The 16,288-nt window shown below is 51.0% G+C and overlaps 6 protein-coding genes across 6 annotated transcripts; 2 read left to right on the top strand and 4 right to left on the bottom strand.

Moving 5' to 3' along the window:
• Positions 1–414: 414 nt before the first annotated feature.
• On the bottom strand, positions 415–2,123 carry M436DRAFT_85192 (cytochrome P450; the record flags this gene model as incomplete). Its single annotated transcript, XM_013568533.1, has 2 exons — positions 415–1,937; positions 1,985–2,123. 2 exons carry the CDS (start codon positions 2,121–2,123, stop codon positions 415–417), a joined length of 1,662 nt encoding a protein of 553 aa, XP_013423987.1.
• Positions 2,124–2,880: 757 nt separating this feature from the next.
• M436DRAFT_55425 (uncharacterized protein) lies at positions 2,881–4,260 on the bottom strand (the record flags this gene model as incomplete). Its single annotated transcript, XM_013568440.1, has 1 exon — positions 2,881–4,260. The coding sequence occupies one exon, from the start codon at positions 4,258–4,260 to the stop codon at positions 2,881–2,883; it is 1,380 nt and encodes a 459-aa protein (XP_013423894.1).
• Positions 4,261–7,136: 2,876 nt separating this feature from the next.
• M436DRAFT_85194 (beta-glucan synthesis-associated) lies at positions 7,137–8,849 on the top strand (the record flags this gene model as incomplete). Its single annotated transcript, XM_013568534.1, has 3 exons — positions 7,137–8,471; positions 8,526–8,735; positions 8,793–8,849. The coding sequence occupies 3 exons, from the start codon at positions 7,137–7,139 to the stop codon at positions 8,847–8,849; spliced, it is 1,602 nt and encodes a 533-aa protein (XP_013423988.1).
• Positions 8,850–8,892: 43 nt separating this feature from the next.
• On the bottom strand, positions 8,893–9,162 carry M436DRAFT_55246 (uncharacterized protein; the record flags this gene model as incomplete). Its single annotated transcript, XM_013568399.1, has 1 exon — positions 8,893–9,162. The coding sequence occupies one exon, from the start codon at positions 9,160–9,162 to the stop codon at positions 8,893–8,895; it is 270 nt and encodes an 89-aa protein (XP_013423853.1).
• Positions 9,163–9,773: 611 nt separating this feature from the next.
• Positions 9,774–12,050, top strand: M436DRAFT_55266 (HbrB-like protein; the record flags this gene model as incomplete). Its single annotated transcript, XM_013568406.1, has 2 exons — positions 9,774–11,730; positions 11,782–12,050. 2 exons carry the CDS (start codon positions 9,774–9,776, stop codon positions 12,048–12,050), a joined length of 2,226 nt encoding a protein of 741 aa, XP_013423860.1.
• A 336-nt stretch (positions 12,051–12,386) lies between these two features.
• Positions 12,387–14,180, bottom strand: M436DRAFT_66990 (uncharacterized protein; the record flags this gene model as incomplete). The annotated part of the gene is made up of 3 exons (XM_013568490.1): positions 12,387–13,466; positions 13,525–13,596; positions 14,085–14,180. 3 exons carry the CDS (start codon positions 14,178–14,180, stop codon positions 12,387–12,389), a joined length of 1,248 nt encoding a protein of 415 aa, XP_013423944.1.
• Positions 14,181–16,288: the final 2,108 nt, after the last annotated feature.

Genomic DNA, 16,288 nt, shown 5'->3' on the forward strand with positions numbered 1-16,288 from the left:
AGACCCAAAGATTCGGAAATAAGAAGACGAGCATTGGCAACTGCAATTGCGCTTTAGGCGCTCAGCCAAGCGCTGTTGCATTCCTTCGCGGATGATCTTTCTCTTCAGCCTCGCGCAGGATTTCTGGCTGCCTGTTGATCCATGTGGCGCAGCGGATCCTCAGGGATCATTCGTATCAGGTGACTGTCGTATGCACCGCCTACTTGTTGGTTGGACAAGATCATATACTTGACTTACTGCATGTTTCTTGTTTAGCACTGCCCATCAGGCGTTTCTACGGACCCTGGTCGACAACTCTTCCCAATAAGAACAAAGCACGGTCACGGACGCTTGGCTTTCATGTCAGTCTGCAACAGATCTGATGAGTCAAGTGTGATGTTTATGTATTACTTGATCGTTTACTGAATTATGTGGTCAAGCAGACTTTGCAGGCCATTTGACTCTTCTCTCCGCCCGTGCCATGAAGTTGGTAGGCCTAATGAGTTGGAAGAACGGATCGTATTCCACAGCCTCCTCATCAACCTTTGACCAATGGTAACGATATACCAGCTTGGGCAGGAAGATCTTTACTTCGAGTAATGCGAAGTTGAATCCGATGCAGCCACGAGGACCTTGAGCGAAGGGAACATAGGCGGAGCGGTGGCGGTTCTTGACCTCCTCGGTGTCCCAGCGATCAGGATTGAACTTGGCCGGGTTGTCCCAGAGGTTGGGGTTGTTGTGGATGTGATGAAGTGCAGGGATGACAATGCCACCCTTGGGTATCTTATAACCTCCCGGCAGGATCAAATCGTGTTGAGCTGTACGACCAGGCTGGTAGGATGGGTTATGTTTACGCTGCATCTCCTTCACGTATTTGTCCAGGAAGGGAAGCTTGCCGATGATATCGGCGTCTAGTACTGTGTCGTCGTCGATGTCGTTGTCAATGAGCTCTTGCAGAAGACGTTCCTGCATACCCTCGTACGTTGTCAAGCCGTAGAGGAGCCATGAGAGAAGCGATGAGGTGGTTGTAAATCCGGCTGCGGTTGCAACCATGATCGAGTGACTCATGTAACGCTTCGGTAGCTTCTCGCCTTGGTTGTCAACAGCACGAACCGCATAGTCTGCAATACATGATGCTTTGAGTGCTGCGTCTTGCAATTCGAGGTCTTCGACACCATTGGGAGTCACTGCAGCAATAGCCGCTTCCATCTGCTGTTCAAGTTCGTTCCTGACGTGTCTCAATCTCGCTGGATCGCCGAAAGGCAAGTATGAGTACCATGCTCCCATAGTAGAGACCTTCTTGTTCAGTTCGAGTAGCTCCGCAATGTCGCGCACCATCTTGTGCATAGGTGCATACACAGAGGAGAAGTGGTTAAAGTCGAGGCCAAGTGTAAGCTGACCAACTGCTTGAGAGCCCAGCTTCAACATATAAAGATAAACGTTGAAAGCATCACCTTGCTCGTCCAATTGATCGAACACTTTGTATGCCGACTCCACGGTTTGCTGCATCTTAGGGCTGTAATGTCTGACAGCCTTTGGTGAGAAGGCTGGTGGAAGGAATTTGTGTGTCAATCTCCATGCTTCGGTGTCTGTGTCGGCAAGGAATAAGCCTGCTTCTTGGTCCATGATGCCGAAGAGCGGATGCTCAGGTGTGATTTGCTTGGTGAAGAATCCATTCTCGTTGAATACATGGTTGGCGATCACAGGATCATTGGTTTGATAGACAACACTTCCGAAATTGGACGTCTTGAATACTGGTCCGTATGTGTCGAACAGTCTCTGATGGTTGCCAAGATGATCAGGGTATATCTCATAGTAGTTCCCAATGTAAGGGAAACCTTTGGGACCTGGCACATCTCTGACTTGCTTGCCGTCAATCGTGATTGCGACCGGTTGCTGACTGTTGATGATCTCGGACACCCCTGTCAAGGTCTCGTTGTCCACGGAGAAGTCGATACCTGCTAACTCTCAGTGGCTACTCATCTCGCGCGAGCATCTCACTTACCACTCGGCTCCAAGACAGCAAAGTGTCCTGCTACCAGCAGACGGAGCGAGTCATAGTCAGAAACTTCGCTGGAATTAACCTCGATCTCATGCCCTGTAGCAGGGTCTTGTCCTAGAAGGTAAAACTGTATGGAAGGCATCTCTGCTGTGATTCAACGATACTATGATCTTTGTCGCGCTCAAAGTTTGAGGGGCTCTATGTTATATATTGAGCATGCATTTCATGAACGGATGGCCTATTGCTGACCCATAAAATATCACGGACCATCAAGAACCTTGCCGCGGTTCGCAATTGACCTTCATCAAAGAGTTATTACGAGCGGGTCAAAGTAGGCGAGAGTTGACGATGCCTCGGCCGGCGACGAGAAACCGCCGCGAGTAAGTGCTCGCATCTTCGCGACAACAACTTAGGCTTGCGATGCGTTTCAAGGTTTCCACCAAGGGAGATGTATACGAGCGGCTCACGGGTCAAGTCTCGCTGTTGGAGCCGAGTAGTTAAGGCGACCGGGATATGAAGTTCGGACGTCGCATCCTGAGCGAGTATAGCCCGCGTAAGTCTTCTCGAAAGGTTTCAGGAAGCGCGCGAGTCGCAAATGATATCCAAATGTGTGCGGTTGTCAAAGCTCCAATTCCGAGTTTAGATTGGATGCTCACGTGATTACTTGGCCGAAGCGTGAGGTGACCCTGGACTTTTCGACGACCATGACTGTGCACTTCACAACAGGTAAATGTAAGCTTCCAGAGCGAGAGGGAAGGTAGGTGATCGAGTTGTATTGTTGATGTTAAGCTGAGTTGAGATATTTTTTGTCAAGACAGAACATGGTCATAAGGATGACAGGCTTTTGGGGGGACATTGAAGATTGACATGTCAGATTCCTATTACGGAGCACTGCTATATCAAAATGTAAAGATATCGTCGGTCATCTTGCCGACAGAACCAGGCTTCTTCCAGCCCAGCTCGACCAAGTTCTTCTTCGTGGCATTAATCATACCAGGGGGTCCACAGAGAAGGATCTTGGAAGATCCATCTGCGGCGGGAGCAGGCATGTGTTGTTCCAAAACATCCTTTGTGACGAAACCACTTCCGTATTGCCAACCCTCGGGTGGGTTATCAAGCATGTAATGCACCTTCAGATTCTTGGGGTATGCCTTGGCCCAAGCATCCAATTCTGATCTGAGCAAGATATCGTCTTCGGTGCGGTTCGCGTACACCAATGATACCTCTGTGGTGTCTGTCCGGTCTTCGCAGATGCTCCTGATGAGTTGATAGTGCGGTGTGATACCAGTGCCACCAGCCACCATGCCAATCTTTCTAGCGTAGCCTTTCTTGTATTTCATGGCTCCCTTTGGCCCGCGGAAGAGGACTTCGTCGCCGACCTTAAGCTGGGCGAGGTAACGTCCGGTTAAGAGGCCTTCATCGTAAAGTCGGATGAGAAGAACCAGCTCGCCGAGATCAGTGTCGTTCGAGGTCGGCGTGTACGAACGTGTGACTGTTTGCTCGCCAATCTTGGCCTGGATGGCGACGTGCTGACCAATAGGTAATCCGAGTCTGGTCGTTGGTGTAGGGAGTTCAAACCTCAAACGAACGAGGCCGCTTCCGCGAAGGATCTGCTTTGACCTCAAAGGCAATGGCTGAAACTCTGTGCTTTTAAGGAAGCCGACATAATGTCTGAGCGGTAACTTGGGAACTCGCTTGTACATTGGGCTCCTTCCAAATCCTCCAGGAATAGTTGTGATTTTCGAAATGTAGTTTGCGAAACCTGCACCGAAGGCTGCAGAAAAGACGCTAGCCATTAGGAAGCCCTTGAGGAAGCCATTGTCAGATTGTAAGAAGTTGAGCTTGTGTAGATACTTGTGAGCTCCAGGAATGTGGATGCGACCGTGCAGTTTGTATGCGATTGCAGAAGCTGTACCAGCAAGCAGGCCTGCGGCTCCGATTGTGCCTAGGGTCTTTGCGCTGGGAAGGTTGCTTTGGCTGGGTACTGGCTCTCTGCGGACAATCTGTACAGCCTGCTTGCGAGTTGTCTTGGTGAATCCTGCCAACCTCCCAACTATGAAGGGAGCCATGACCTCTCTGGCCTCATCGGAATGGCCGACGTCTTCGAACGCTGTGGTAGCATCTTGTCCAGCTACCTCGACCAATGATTCTACACCGCCAGGATGATCCAGAGTGTATTTTGTAACATCATATACATTGCCATCAATGATAATCCAGAGGTCGTTCTCGGTGTTGTGCTCTGTGACCTCCTTGAGGGTGTACTCTTGGATATCGGCCATGATAAGAAGAGAGATTCCTGAAGGAAGAAAATGCTTTGGGTCAGTAGAGAGTGATTTGGCAGGGTCTGACATGGGTCTCCCAAGCGCACGAGTTTTCTTATATTGCCTGCCTCCAACACTGATAACACACTGCTGGCATGTGCTTGCCTGAACACGACGACCGAGGCATGTTCATCTGCTCTAGACAAGCACGGTTGCACTCAATGGGTGGAGCTCGAGCGGCAAGGAATGCGTAAAAGGACTCTTTCTGATAGGCCCTTGGCTAGTCAGTAGAATCGGCAATGTCGCAAGGAGCCGACGATAGCGAGATGAGGGTTCTCAGGGCCATGTCAAACCGAAGATCAGGTTCGGTCCGAAACCGATAGTAGATGGACGGTGGAGTGAGAAAACGTACCCGAGCCCGTGCTTTCGAGACCGGGCCGCTCATGGTCTTGTTGCCGACTGCCCGCGCTTGCCTCATACTCCTTCCATCGTTCCTCAAGAGTCCTAATTTCATACTGATTACGGAGTGGTAGGAGAAGCTGGAATACACAGGGCCATTTGCACAGAGCCATCCGAGTCGAACTACCCAGTAATGTAGGCAGTTCCTCGCAAAACCTCGTTGTATTCCAGCAAAACAATTCAGAAGGGGTGGAGTTGTTGTTTCCGTAGAAAGAGTCTCATATGATGATACAAGGCTGGATAGGTTTATAAGGCCTCGAATTCACATCCAGCCCAGCTGAACATCCAGGAAGAAAGCAGCCGCAGTTCGGGCAATTGGATTCATGCTCATCGCGTAGCACTTGTCGCGTCTGACACATCGAGCTTACCAATCTAGTTTTGACTTGCGAACATGAATCTTTCTTCATCAAGGCGAACAGATGTTTGGTTGCATGTCGACAAGAGTCCCTCAAGGGATGATGATGTTGGAGATGTGAGGGCATGTTCTCCAGCCCGAAACTTTCCGTTAGCCATTAGAGAGTCAGTGACGCAAGTCCAAAATGACACTGCGTTTGTTGGTGTCAGAAAGAACGCACAACCTTCCTCACTTTTTAGTGTTGTGGCATCGACCCTTCAAGTACTCCTTACTGCAACGAAATGCTTCTCTGTTCATCCTTGAGAAGTGTGGCCGTCGCAACTCTATAACTCGGCTCCAAGGTGGTGCCATGCAACGCGACGCGTCCCCCTTGATCAGCGGCAACGCTTTTTCCAATCGATCGTATCGACCAGGAACGCATTTCAGCTGTGTACTGTATCCAACGTCTTCAGCTAGATGTATGTGTATGCCAATGGAGGCTGTACACTCTAATCTCCTTGTGTGCAGGGGGTACGTTGAGAAGATATCGACAACAACGTCGGCCAAGCGATTTCTGGTGACGAAACACCAAGCGCTGGTTGGCTTGGTATACTCGTAATGAGACAGAGAAAAATCGCCAATGCTGTGTCCCCAAAGACCGCTGGAGACTTCAAGATGGTGCAGTCTCCTATTCATGCAAAGGTATGCGATGAAAGTATTGCTTGTAACGAACCCACGTTGTTGCTACGACTCGAAAGAGACGCCACACGTGAACGTGTACTCGTATTCGAAGTGGTAGATTCAGGTCAACAGAGTATATGGGGCTGTTGACCACCGCTGTAACACAACCTCTGGATTCACACTCATATTCGATATCTGCATACCGCAGGAGTGTCAGACTTCAGTGGCGGAACAAACTTGATAATCTGTTGTGTTCCTGCTTGAGCCAATTTATTCCTGCAACACCTATTGGACCCCTCACCAAGCCTCAGAAGTCTGAACCGTTTAGTCGATCCGCCAGATGCGCCAACCTCGACAAGAAAATGCCGCGCCGCATGGCAGTGGCAGAGTATTGTGCCAGGGAGACGGACCTCAACATGTTGGCACATGGCCGAATATTTCTCCTTGTTCTGATATTTCTTCTTCTTCCATCGTCCTTCAGAAACATTCTCGTTATTATTTTCTCAAAGCCCCCTCAGGAAGGTTTACTATAGGTATAGGGCATCGTTCCTGCTCCTGAGCTTGCCCCAAGGTTTCGTCAGCTCCACATTCTAACCCCAGGTCCCTTCTCGAGAACGCCATCCGTGCACCTGGTGCCATCCTGGTAGAAAACAACTGCTAGTCGTTGCATATCTGGGAACGCTTCCCCCTTCTCATTCTCGAGTGCATCAATCGCTACACTGGAAGCCGGAATTTTCAGGACCACAACAGTATAATGTCACCACCAGCATCACGTCGCTTGACACGACCAGAACCGCCTCCGCATCCAAATCTTTCCGTAGCTTCTTTACAGCCGGGAACACTAGATAGCCGGTCTCGAGGCTTAAGCAGACAGACCAGCAACGAAGGCCTCCCTCGACAAAGTCCGCCGACTCCATCCACCCTCCATCGCTCTACAAATTCGAATACATCAAACCACTGGTCAAGGGATGGCTCAATTGGCTCACTGCATAACACACGCACACGAGATGCGAACGCTGCAGGGATCGCACTGGGCCAGGGACTGTTACCTCCACCGCAGATTCCAGCTTCGCGGTCTAGTTCACGACCATACAGCATGAGGAACGTCAGTTCTTCCACGAGCCTGTCAAGGATGGCGACTCCCAGGTCTGTCAGGGATCTTGGTCGCGACTTTGATAGATACTATAACCCTTTTGAGACACCGAGTCAATCAACGACAGATCTAACAGCTTTGCTTCCTCGTGGCAGTTCTATGGATAGCAGTCGACATCAAGAGGGAGATGCTCCTACACCAATGTCAAGGCGGAACTCGAATCCGTTTGCTGATGAAACACATCCTGCGACTCATTCGGCAGCATCCCCTGCAATAGCGTCCATTGCTTCTCCAAGAACCGACTTCCCTAGTGAGAATGACACAAACATGCCGTTTTTCCCGTATCTCGACGACAGACTCGGCGCCCCGGTCACAGAAGAACAAGGCTACAGTTTTCCTCTGTACTGGCATGAGAAAGAATGGGACGATGACATGCACCTGCCGATGGTCGACGATGACAAGAACTTCAAGCCCACACTACGGGAGCGCTTCTCACGAAGAAATCTGCAGGATACGCTCGGTCTGGTGCTCATGATAGTTGGTCTGCTCAGCGTTTTCATCATGTTGCCCGTACTCAGCTGGTCAGGCATAAACATCATCGGATACAATGATACGCCACTAGACCAGATGTGGGGATATGGCGACAACGAAGTGACGTGGGCAACAGTCAATGCTAGTCGGAAATGGCCGCTTCTGAAGAATATGCGTACTGGTCTGATCGACCCAGACACACCCAAAGCAGAGAGAACGAGAGTCGGTGTCAATGGCGATAAGCTCAATCTGGTTTTCAGCGACGAATTCAACGATATCAACAGGACGTTCTACCCTGGCGATGATCCATATTGGTTCGCTCCAGACATTTGGTACGGAGCGACCAGAGATCTCGAGTGGTATGATCCGGATGCGGTTAATACATGGGACGGAGCTCTACATCTTCAACTCGACGCCTTTGGTAACCACGGTCTCCAATTCCGCAGTGGCATGTTGAACTCATGGAACCAACTATGTTTCAAGGGAGGAATGATGGAAGTCTCGGTGAGTTTGCCCGGTCCTGCTGGTGTGCATGCCCTATGGCCAGGCGCCTGGAGTCTCGGCAACCTCGGTCGACCTGGATATCTAGCTACGACGGACGGTACATGGCCATACACCTACGACGACTGCGATGCCGGAATAACCCCGAACCAATCTGACAGTAGTGGTATGAACAAGCTACCGGGACAGAAGCTTGCCAACTGCGTATGTCCGGGCCAAGATCACCCCACTCCAGGCAAAGGACGTGGAGCTCCTGAGATCGATGTCATTGAGGTGTCAGCCGATTATTCTGGACTTGGTCTTGGTGTGGCAACTCAAAGTTATCAGATTGCTCCCTTCGATGTCTGGTGGTATCCTGACGCAAATTTCATGGAGATCCCGGATTACAGCCTTTCTTTCTTGAATACATGGACAGGAGGACCGTTTCAACAAGCAGTGTCTACAACCACGATGTTGAACAACGGTTGGTACGATGGAAAGGCATATCAGCGGTACGCCTTCGAGTATGTGCCCGGAGTTACGGAAGATAGTTTCATTGCGTGGACGGTTGCTGGACAAGAGATGATGAAGTTTGATGCTAGAGCGATTGGACCGAATGGTAACGTTGGACAGAGGATCATCAGCGAAGAGGTATTTATAAACTACTCTGAGTGTGACCAAAGCCTACTGACATGTCATGTGCAGCCAATGTCGATGATCCTCAACCTGGGTATCTCTGAGAACTGGGTAGCGATCAACTGGACAGCCGTGTCGTTCCCAGCAATCATGCGCGTTGACTATGTAAGAATCTACCAGAAAGAGGGCGAGGAGAGTGTGACGTGCGACCCGCCGGGCTTCGAGACGACCGAGTACATCAAAAGCCACCCAGAGGCATACGAAAACCCTAATTACACGGTGAGTCAAGCGATGTATACTGAATGCTGAGCAACATACTGATTTTGTGACGGGCAGACTTGGGGCGATACTGGGTATGAATGGCCTCGCAATTCATTGATGCATGGTTGTTGAGGCACGATGATAATGTAGACGAATAGTGTAGATATATGGATGTTCAGGCTTCATCGACGACTTCCTCACCGTACATGTCCTCTTCCCTGTGGTCGTCGTTGGGAGCGTCAGTGGCAGCCTTGTCCTGATCCATCTTGTCTGTCAAGAATTGGTTGATGTCGTCTTGTAAGCGCGAAACCTTTTGGCGCAAGTCGGCGAGGTATTGCGACTTGTCTGTGGACGAGGTGTGTTGGGTGGGGGCGGACTCGAGCGGGGAAGAGAAGGTGTTGGTCGCTGTGGGCGACGTGTAGACGGCGGTCAGGTGGGCAGACATGTCGATGGGGCTTTATACGTGCAAAGTATGTGGCTCTTGGAAGTCGCAAGGATGAGGTTCGACGTGACAGGAGGCTTGGGTTGACAGGAGGAAGGAAGCAGCTATTTTTGGCAGGAACGAGCAAAGGGATTCTCAGAGGCTTGGGTCAATGACGCTCCCAAACCTTCTCTCCACACATTTCTCAAGGCACTTTGAGCCAGCGACACCATGGACGATTCATCATGAACAGCCATCAACAACCACCACAGCAACACGACCACCCTCCGCCGAGGCCTCGACCGCGGCAAGCCTCTCCTCCGGTCCTGGTCCCGCGGCCGCCGTGGGCCCATCGCAGCGCCTCGAGCATGTCGGCCGCTGCCAACGACACCACTACCAAACAACTCCCTGCCGTCCAGCAGTCCACCAACCGCCCCAGCACTGCTCATGCCACGACCGCTCCGCCCTCTGCTCTCGCAAACTTCTCGCGACCCCAGCCTCGCCAGTCAATCGATGCTCAACTGCGCATCACCTCTCCGCCTCCACCCCCGCCAACTGCCCCTCCATCCATCCATTCGCGTGGCCGCCAGCACTCCCAAGGCTTCTTCGAGCCCTCGTTACCCCACCCGTCCTACATGCCCGCTTCTCAAATCGCTGCGCAAGCTGCCATGCACCACATGCACAACCCGCCCACAGACCGCAAGCGTCCGAATCCGCCCTTGCAGCCCATCAACGTCGCTGCCACTCGTTACGATCCTCGCATAGCCTCTCCCACCGCTCTCAGCCCTCCTCCTTTGCAATCCTCCAACATCGACAGCAGGATCACCGCTACCACTGCTGCCAACGTTGCCTTTCCTCGCAGTCCAGGCCCTATGCCCTCACCTCACGCTCTGACTGCCGATCAGCCCGTCTCTGCCCCTCACATTCCCCTCCCTGCCGAACCAAAGCTCAAGGAGCGTTCCAAGATGAAGCTCTTCCACAAGCCAAAGAGCATCGGAATCACAAAGGACAAAGACTTTGACAAGAAGGCTGCTCCAGCCCTGCCCTCTCCCAACCGTGGTCTGCTGCGTGCTGGTTTCGCGAGTGCTTCTATGACTAGCCTGACTGACCCGAACTCGTCTGCTGCTGCTTCCGTCTACTCTTCTGCGAACACTTCAACTTCCACCCTAGTTCCCGTCACCACCACCGCCACCGCTGCATTCGACAAGAAGGAGGACAAGGAGAAACCCAGGCATCATTTTTTGTCCAGGCAAAAGCAGAAGGACCGTGGTGCCCTACCTCTGTCCTCGGCCTCGTCCAATTCCACTGCTGTGGATCCTAATGCTCCACAATCTTTGTACTCGTTCACCCCTCAATCTCCAGGCTTCTCAAAATCTGTCAGTGGTCTGGATTTGCGACATGGCGGACGTGCTCTGCGAGAGAAGAAAAAGGAAGAAAAGGCCGCGGCCGCTGCAGCTACCAACCTGACACCCACCATGTCCAACACTTCTGGCAATCTGCTTCGAGACGACTCCAGAAGTGACTTTGGCGGTCCTAGCAGTCTGGACTCGGCTTCTATACTTGGTCCTCCTAGCAGCAATTCACTATTTTCTCTACCTCTGTACGAGCCACAGCCTACAATGTCTGCTGCTGCTTTCAATAATCTGGGCAATAGCATGGGTCTACACGGCATCACAGCTGACGATGCCTGGCCTTTGTTAAAAGCAAGACTTTTGAACATCTTCTCTGGCGAAGACCTGCGCACACCAATTGAAGACTTCAACTTGTTGGTCTCTGTTCACATACGACGGTGCATACAAAAGCGCGCTCCTGTGCTTCTAGTCGAGGACTTGAGGGAATTGCTAACAACTGGTTTCTCCTCTCTCGCGCAAACCTTACAGAGAGTACCCGACGAAAGACTTGTCACGCGCCTGGTCGCCATCTGGCAGACGACCTTCAGCTCAATCCTTCCATTCATTCAAGCTGTCTTCTTGCCCCTGGATCTCGAATTCAGGGGTCACGGCAGTATAATGAGTGCAAGGGAGGCTCAAGAGTTCTGGGGCGCTTTTGTACCTGCTGAGATGCCGCCACTACCGTTTACACGGAAGCAGTCATCATCATTTGATGAGATGAGACCGAGTAGTTCTGGAGGCGCGACCATAACGAGCAGTACATCGAATCGCATGCCTGGACTCGGAGAAGAACTAGACGTGCGTCGTATTGCCCTGATCGTGTTCCGTGATGTGGTGCTCCTTCCACGCCATGAAACGCTGCTTGCAATCTTCTCGCGACTATCGCTGGACAGTATAAACACTACTCCAATACCTAGCAATCTGTCGTCCTCGCCGCCAATGTCAAGCAACCGTGGGAGAGGCTTTTCCAACCCGGCGGCAGGAGGAGCCGAAAGACCATCCACAGGTGGCTCGTTGTCTCCACGACTTGGAAGCAGCTATAACAGCAATGCAAATTACCTCGACAGCGGCAACACAACCATAGTCTCCAGCCCACCTGTCCAACACAGTCGTAGCCGCGCGACTTCAAATACTTCAGCCGGCAGCTTCGGCACCTCCCTTCCTCACAGCACGTCACACTATCCGACCACATCCATCGATAGTGTGACTTCTGCTCCTGCCTTTTCGTCTTCGTTCTCTCCTGATCCGTCAGGCAAACTACCCACCTTTGCAGATCCGGCACAAGTCACTCAAACCGTAGCTCGGATGTTGCAATGTGTCAGTGTTGTCGCGGGAGCACAGACAGGCGATCAAAGTCAAGCTGTGGTGGAGAGGCTGACGCGAGAATTGAAGTACAATTGGCTGGGAAGAGGCAGGACAGGCAGACAGAGAAGGGGATGGGTTGGTGTCAAGGGCAAAAACACTGGGAGCATGGGACAAGGACAAGGACAGGTCAACGGGTTGGGGGTTGTGGGTGCGTGAGCCCTTTCAATTTTTTCACAAGCATCAGGAGTTCATGCGAGTAAGGCAAAAGTCAGCGGGCTGGCTTGGAATTGGACTTTAGCAGAGGTTTGAATATGACATGCGAGAGGCTGGCTAGTCGAGGAGTCTAGATGCACACAAATCGGTAGGCGTTGGAAAGAGATACCACCAGGAACAGCCATCGGGGCATAATGACACTTTTTTGTATGACCACTTTCGCGCAGTCTTGTTTCAAATGAGATTACGGTATGAACCTATTCCAGTAGGTACTGTACCGTCTGCGAGAAGTATGTCTTCTCTTTCTCCTTCCTTGGTTGTTGGTTTCTCCATCCCCATCTAACCATTCTTGAGAGCATCTTCTCCCGAGAAGAACCAACTGGGTTTTCTGATCTCATCGACGCCCGAGTTCTTCTTCCAAGGGGTGTCCCAAACTTCCTTCTTCACTACCTCTTCCTTCTTCCTTGCCTCTTCCTTCCTCTGAGTGTCTTTTTTCTGCTCTACCTCTCTCTCTCCAACCCTCTTGTCAGTTCCAGTCTCAGCAATGCGCATAGTCTTTTGCTCAACCTCTGTAATTCCCAATTTCTGCATCTTCATCTCTGCGTCTTCCTCAGCAGTGCCAGCTGCAACGTCGATCATCTCATCAATGTCGTGCTTCCTATAAGTCTTTCCTCCGACCCTGAAATCTTTACCGCTTGCTTCCAGCGCCCCTTGTCTTTCTTGTTCTGTGCCCTTCCCCTTTTGCAGCAACATCTTTTTGTTTCTTCTCTTCTCGCGCTTGTGTTGCTGCTGCTTTTCTTGCTTGACTTCGAGGAGGTGGCGGGAGTATTCTGTAGCGATTGTCTTGTCGAGGAGTTTGTAAATGACCCAAGGGGCGTGGGGCATGTAGAAGCGTTTGACATTCTTCTCGGCGGCTGTGATGAAGATGTCGTTGTCGAGGATGTAGCCGATGGTGTTGTATTCGGCTCCTACTGCTGTCAAGACAGGTGGACATGGATTCTCGGGGTTGTAGCGTTCCTTGATTCGATCGCGTGTCAGTATATTCTCCTTTGTCTCATGCTTGACCATCCTGTGAAGCCAGCACGAACTCACTCGATCGAGTTTTGTCACCAAGACCCAGTCTGCCTGTGTCTCGGTAACCAACCCATAAGCGATGTCCCAACCATCATCCCTCAAAGCTTCGTAAAGCTGATCCTGCAGTTTTTGGAGCAAAGTGCGGTCTCTGAGTTCTGTGTCTGCATAGATGGACATGCATTTGCTGCGGTCGAAAGGGCGGACTGTATAATCGAGACTGAGCAGTTCTTCTTCCAGAGTAGGGAAAGGGCCGAAGAGTTCGACATCGAGGTTGCGGATGCGGCCGAGGATTTGGTGGTTCGGGTAGTTGGGGACGTGGATTGTGTTGCAGGATTCCCACTCGCGCTATGACGATAATGATCAGCTAGAGTCGAGGGGAAAATAGTGAGAGACAAAGGCGTACGGCAGTGACGGTTATGAATTCGACAAGGGCGGTGGACAGAGGTGTCTTGAGTAGGACTTGAAAGTGAGCTCCCTGATAATGTTGTCAGTGGATATGAGGTAGAGTATGGTGAAGGCTCGAGGTACTGAATATGGAGGCATTCTGGCTGATTGAACGACACTCGCCTATAAGCGAGATCCTAGTAGTCTTGAAGAAGGGAAGAAGAGGGAAAGTGGGTTCAAGACCAGACGCAGCTCTTGAGATGAAGCAGTGGCGGTGTGAGAAGAGAAGGTGACTGACAACAATCACCAAAGAGGTTATTGATGTGCTCTGTGGAGGTTTGCACTGAGGAGATGTGTCTCTCTTTGAAATTTCCGTCTTTGCGATGTCAACAAACCCATCAATCGCGTGGAGGGGTACGCAAACGGAGCTTTCGCTGCTGAACCAAGCCGCTGGGTTTGATCACCCAGGCGCATGGCCTTATTATCTTCTATCCAGATTTCGAATGTGATGGTGGGAATGCGCTAGATATGATAGACTGAGATGGCACAAGGCCAAGTGCAACATCGATATCGACTCACGCTCTTGTTCCTCTTGCTTTGGTGGTCCTGACGTGGGAGCAGGCCTCTTCTTGCGCTTGGAACGTGATAATTTACTGGGTTGTTTTGACGAGCCATTGTTAGCTTGACAGGGATATCGATGTTGGCTAGAGTGCTAATGGGTTTTGTGTACGCTTCCAGAGTCTATCATCAGCGAGCGCCAGTGGATGAGATTAGTCAGAGCCAAATCATGTGAGTACAATACCGTCGACATGTTATTTCTATAGTGCTCTGAGCCTCAATATCTCATGCTTAGGTGTTGATCGATGCGGAATCTCCTGGACCAAACAACTACCTACAATCTTGTATCGACAAGCTTGGTTGGACCCCAGAGAGCAAATCGGCACACCAGGCATATCAATCATGAGGTTACCTCTTTGCGAGCAATCAGGAGCCAGAGATGGTTCGTCGGCACCAGCGAGTGACACCCGACTGCTCCTTCGTTTTCCAGTCATCCAAGCTTTTTTTGCTGGAAGGGTTGTAAGTCGACCTCCAGTCAGAGATTCTCGTTCCGAGTCGAAGTGCAGAAAGAAGCGTCACTCGAGAAGCCGAGAGACAACAAAGGTGACTATCATAATTGCTCATCTACCTCGTCGACGTTAGGATACAACAATGCGTTGTGCCTTGCGAATGCTGAGTCCCAGAAACCGATATGGCTCAACGGCACCGCAGACCAGTCGTCGGGACCAATGCAGCCTGGGTGTCTGTATCTCGCGGTTCCGGTTCAACAAATTCGAGAATCTGCTGTTCATCCCCTGCACTTGAGTCTGTCACATTGCGTCGATGTCTTAATCAGTATTCTGCATGGAGTCTTTGCGTTGCGTGGTCTGGATGCCAAACGTACTCAAGGAGAGACGAGACAGCTCAGTGACGCATGATGGCATGCAAGGACGAAGAACTCGTCTGGTCATGTCATTGCACAGTGTGTGCAACGCTCTCCCGTGTCTTGTTTCGCAGTTGTTAGCATTGATATTCCCAAATCAGTGACACGTTCAGCAATTGTGTTTCTGGGACAAGGACCATGATTTTTTTTTCTTGACTTTTCTTCTTAATTCTCGGAGATGACAAGCTCTAAGATATACGCATGGAGAAGATGCTTCCTGACTCTGTATATAAAGAATACATAAATGGTGGGAAATACGAACAGGGTCATCCTCCTAGCAATGATGGAGTTTGAGTTGTTTGTTCCGAGGAGCAAGCCACACGATTTGCGCTGCTAGTCCACTCGAAAGCAGGATAAACTTCAAATACCCAGCCATGCTGTCGTACGCGGTATATTGATGTGTCTGTCCGCCTGATGTCGGGGAGACCGAGAGAGCAGATCATCTACTGATTAATATGCAGCAAAGCAGGACTGTGGTCAGCGAAAGTACGAGTAGGGTTGCTCATCTTGGTCAAGATCTCGAAAAACATATTGTGTCAGCATGTGATGCATGTGGCTGGGAACACAATTCAAGTGTTGCGCACTCCGATTGGACGATGCTTTTATTGCAATTCCAAGAATCAGGATCGTAGACCACGCCGAAGAGTCTTTTGAGAGACTTGTTGTTACAACACACAACAACAAACGCATCCATCCAAGCGAACGTGCGACACGATTACCAGCCGTCGGTCGAGATTCCTGCGCCATCTCAGTGTATATTTGAGATAGCGATTGAGTGGTGGAGGCTGGGTAAAGTGAAGTCAAGCCTCATCCGAGCCCAGAGCAAGACAATGCACCGTGAAGCCACAGAATCGTGGGGGATGGGTTGCACGGGTTATGGTTCGATTGACCGCCCACAAGGGTCCGTGGTGCGGGAATAAGATCGCACGTGTGAGGTGCACCACCGTCTATATTGTACTGTAGTCTCAGAATCTGAAGCGAAAAAAGTATACCCTGTGCAAGACGAAGGAGACGGGACGCACAAAATGTTTGGATCCTAGCATTTCGTGGAGAGACACGCAGGGGTCCTTTGTTAATTTGCTGCTCTGTCAACTGTCACACAGTAGTACCAGGGGACGTCGCTGCCGGTCATGGTAAACGAGTGCTTCAGATCTTACCGGCGGACCGCGGTGTCGAGAGGCAGAGAGGTGTGGCTGGGGTGTGGCGGTGTGGCACAAGTAGCCTTCACGTACCTGCATGAAAACAAGGAAGTTGGCACTCGGCAAGGGCCCTCTCATCGAGGTTACAAATCCATGATGAAAGC

This window comes from Aureobasidium namibiae (assembly GCF_000721765.1).
Source record: "Aureobasidium namibiae CBS 147.97 unplaced genomic scaffold scaffold_19, whole genome shotgun sequence".
Classification (NCBI taxonomy): Eukaryota; Fungi; Ascomycota; class Dothideomycetes; order Dothideales; family Saccotheciaceae; genus Aureobasidium; species Aureobasidium namibiae.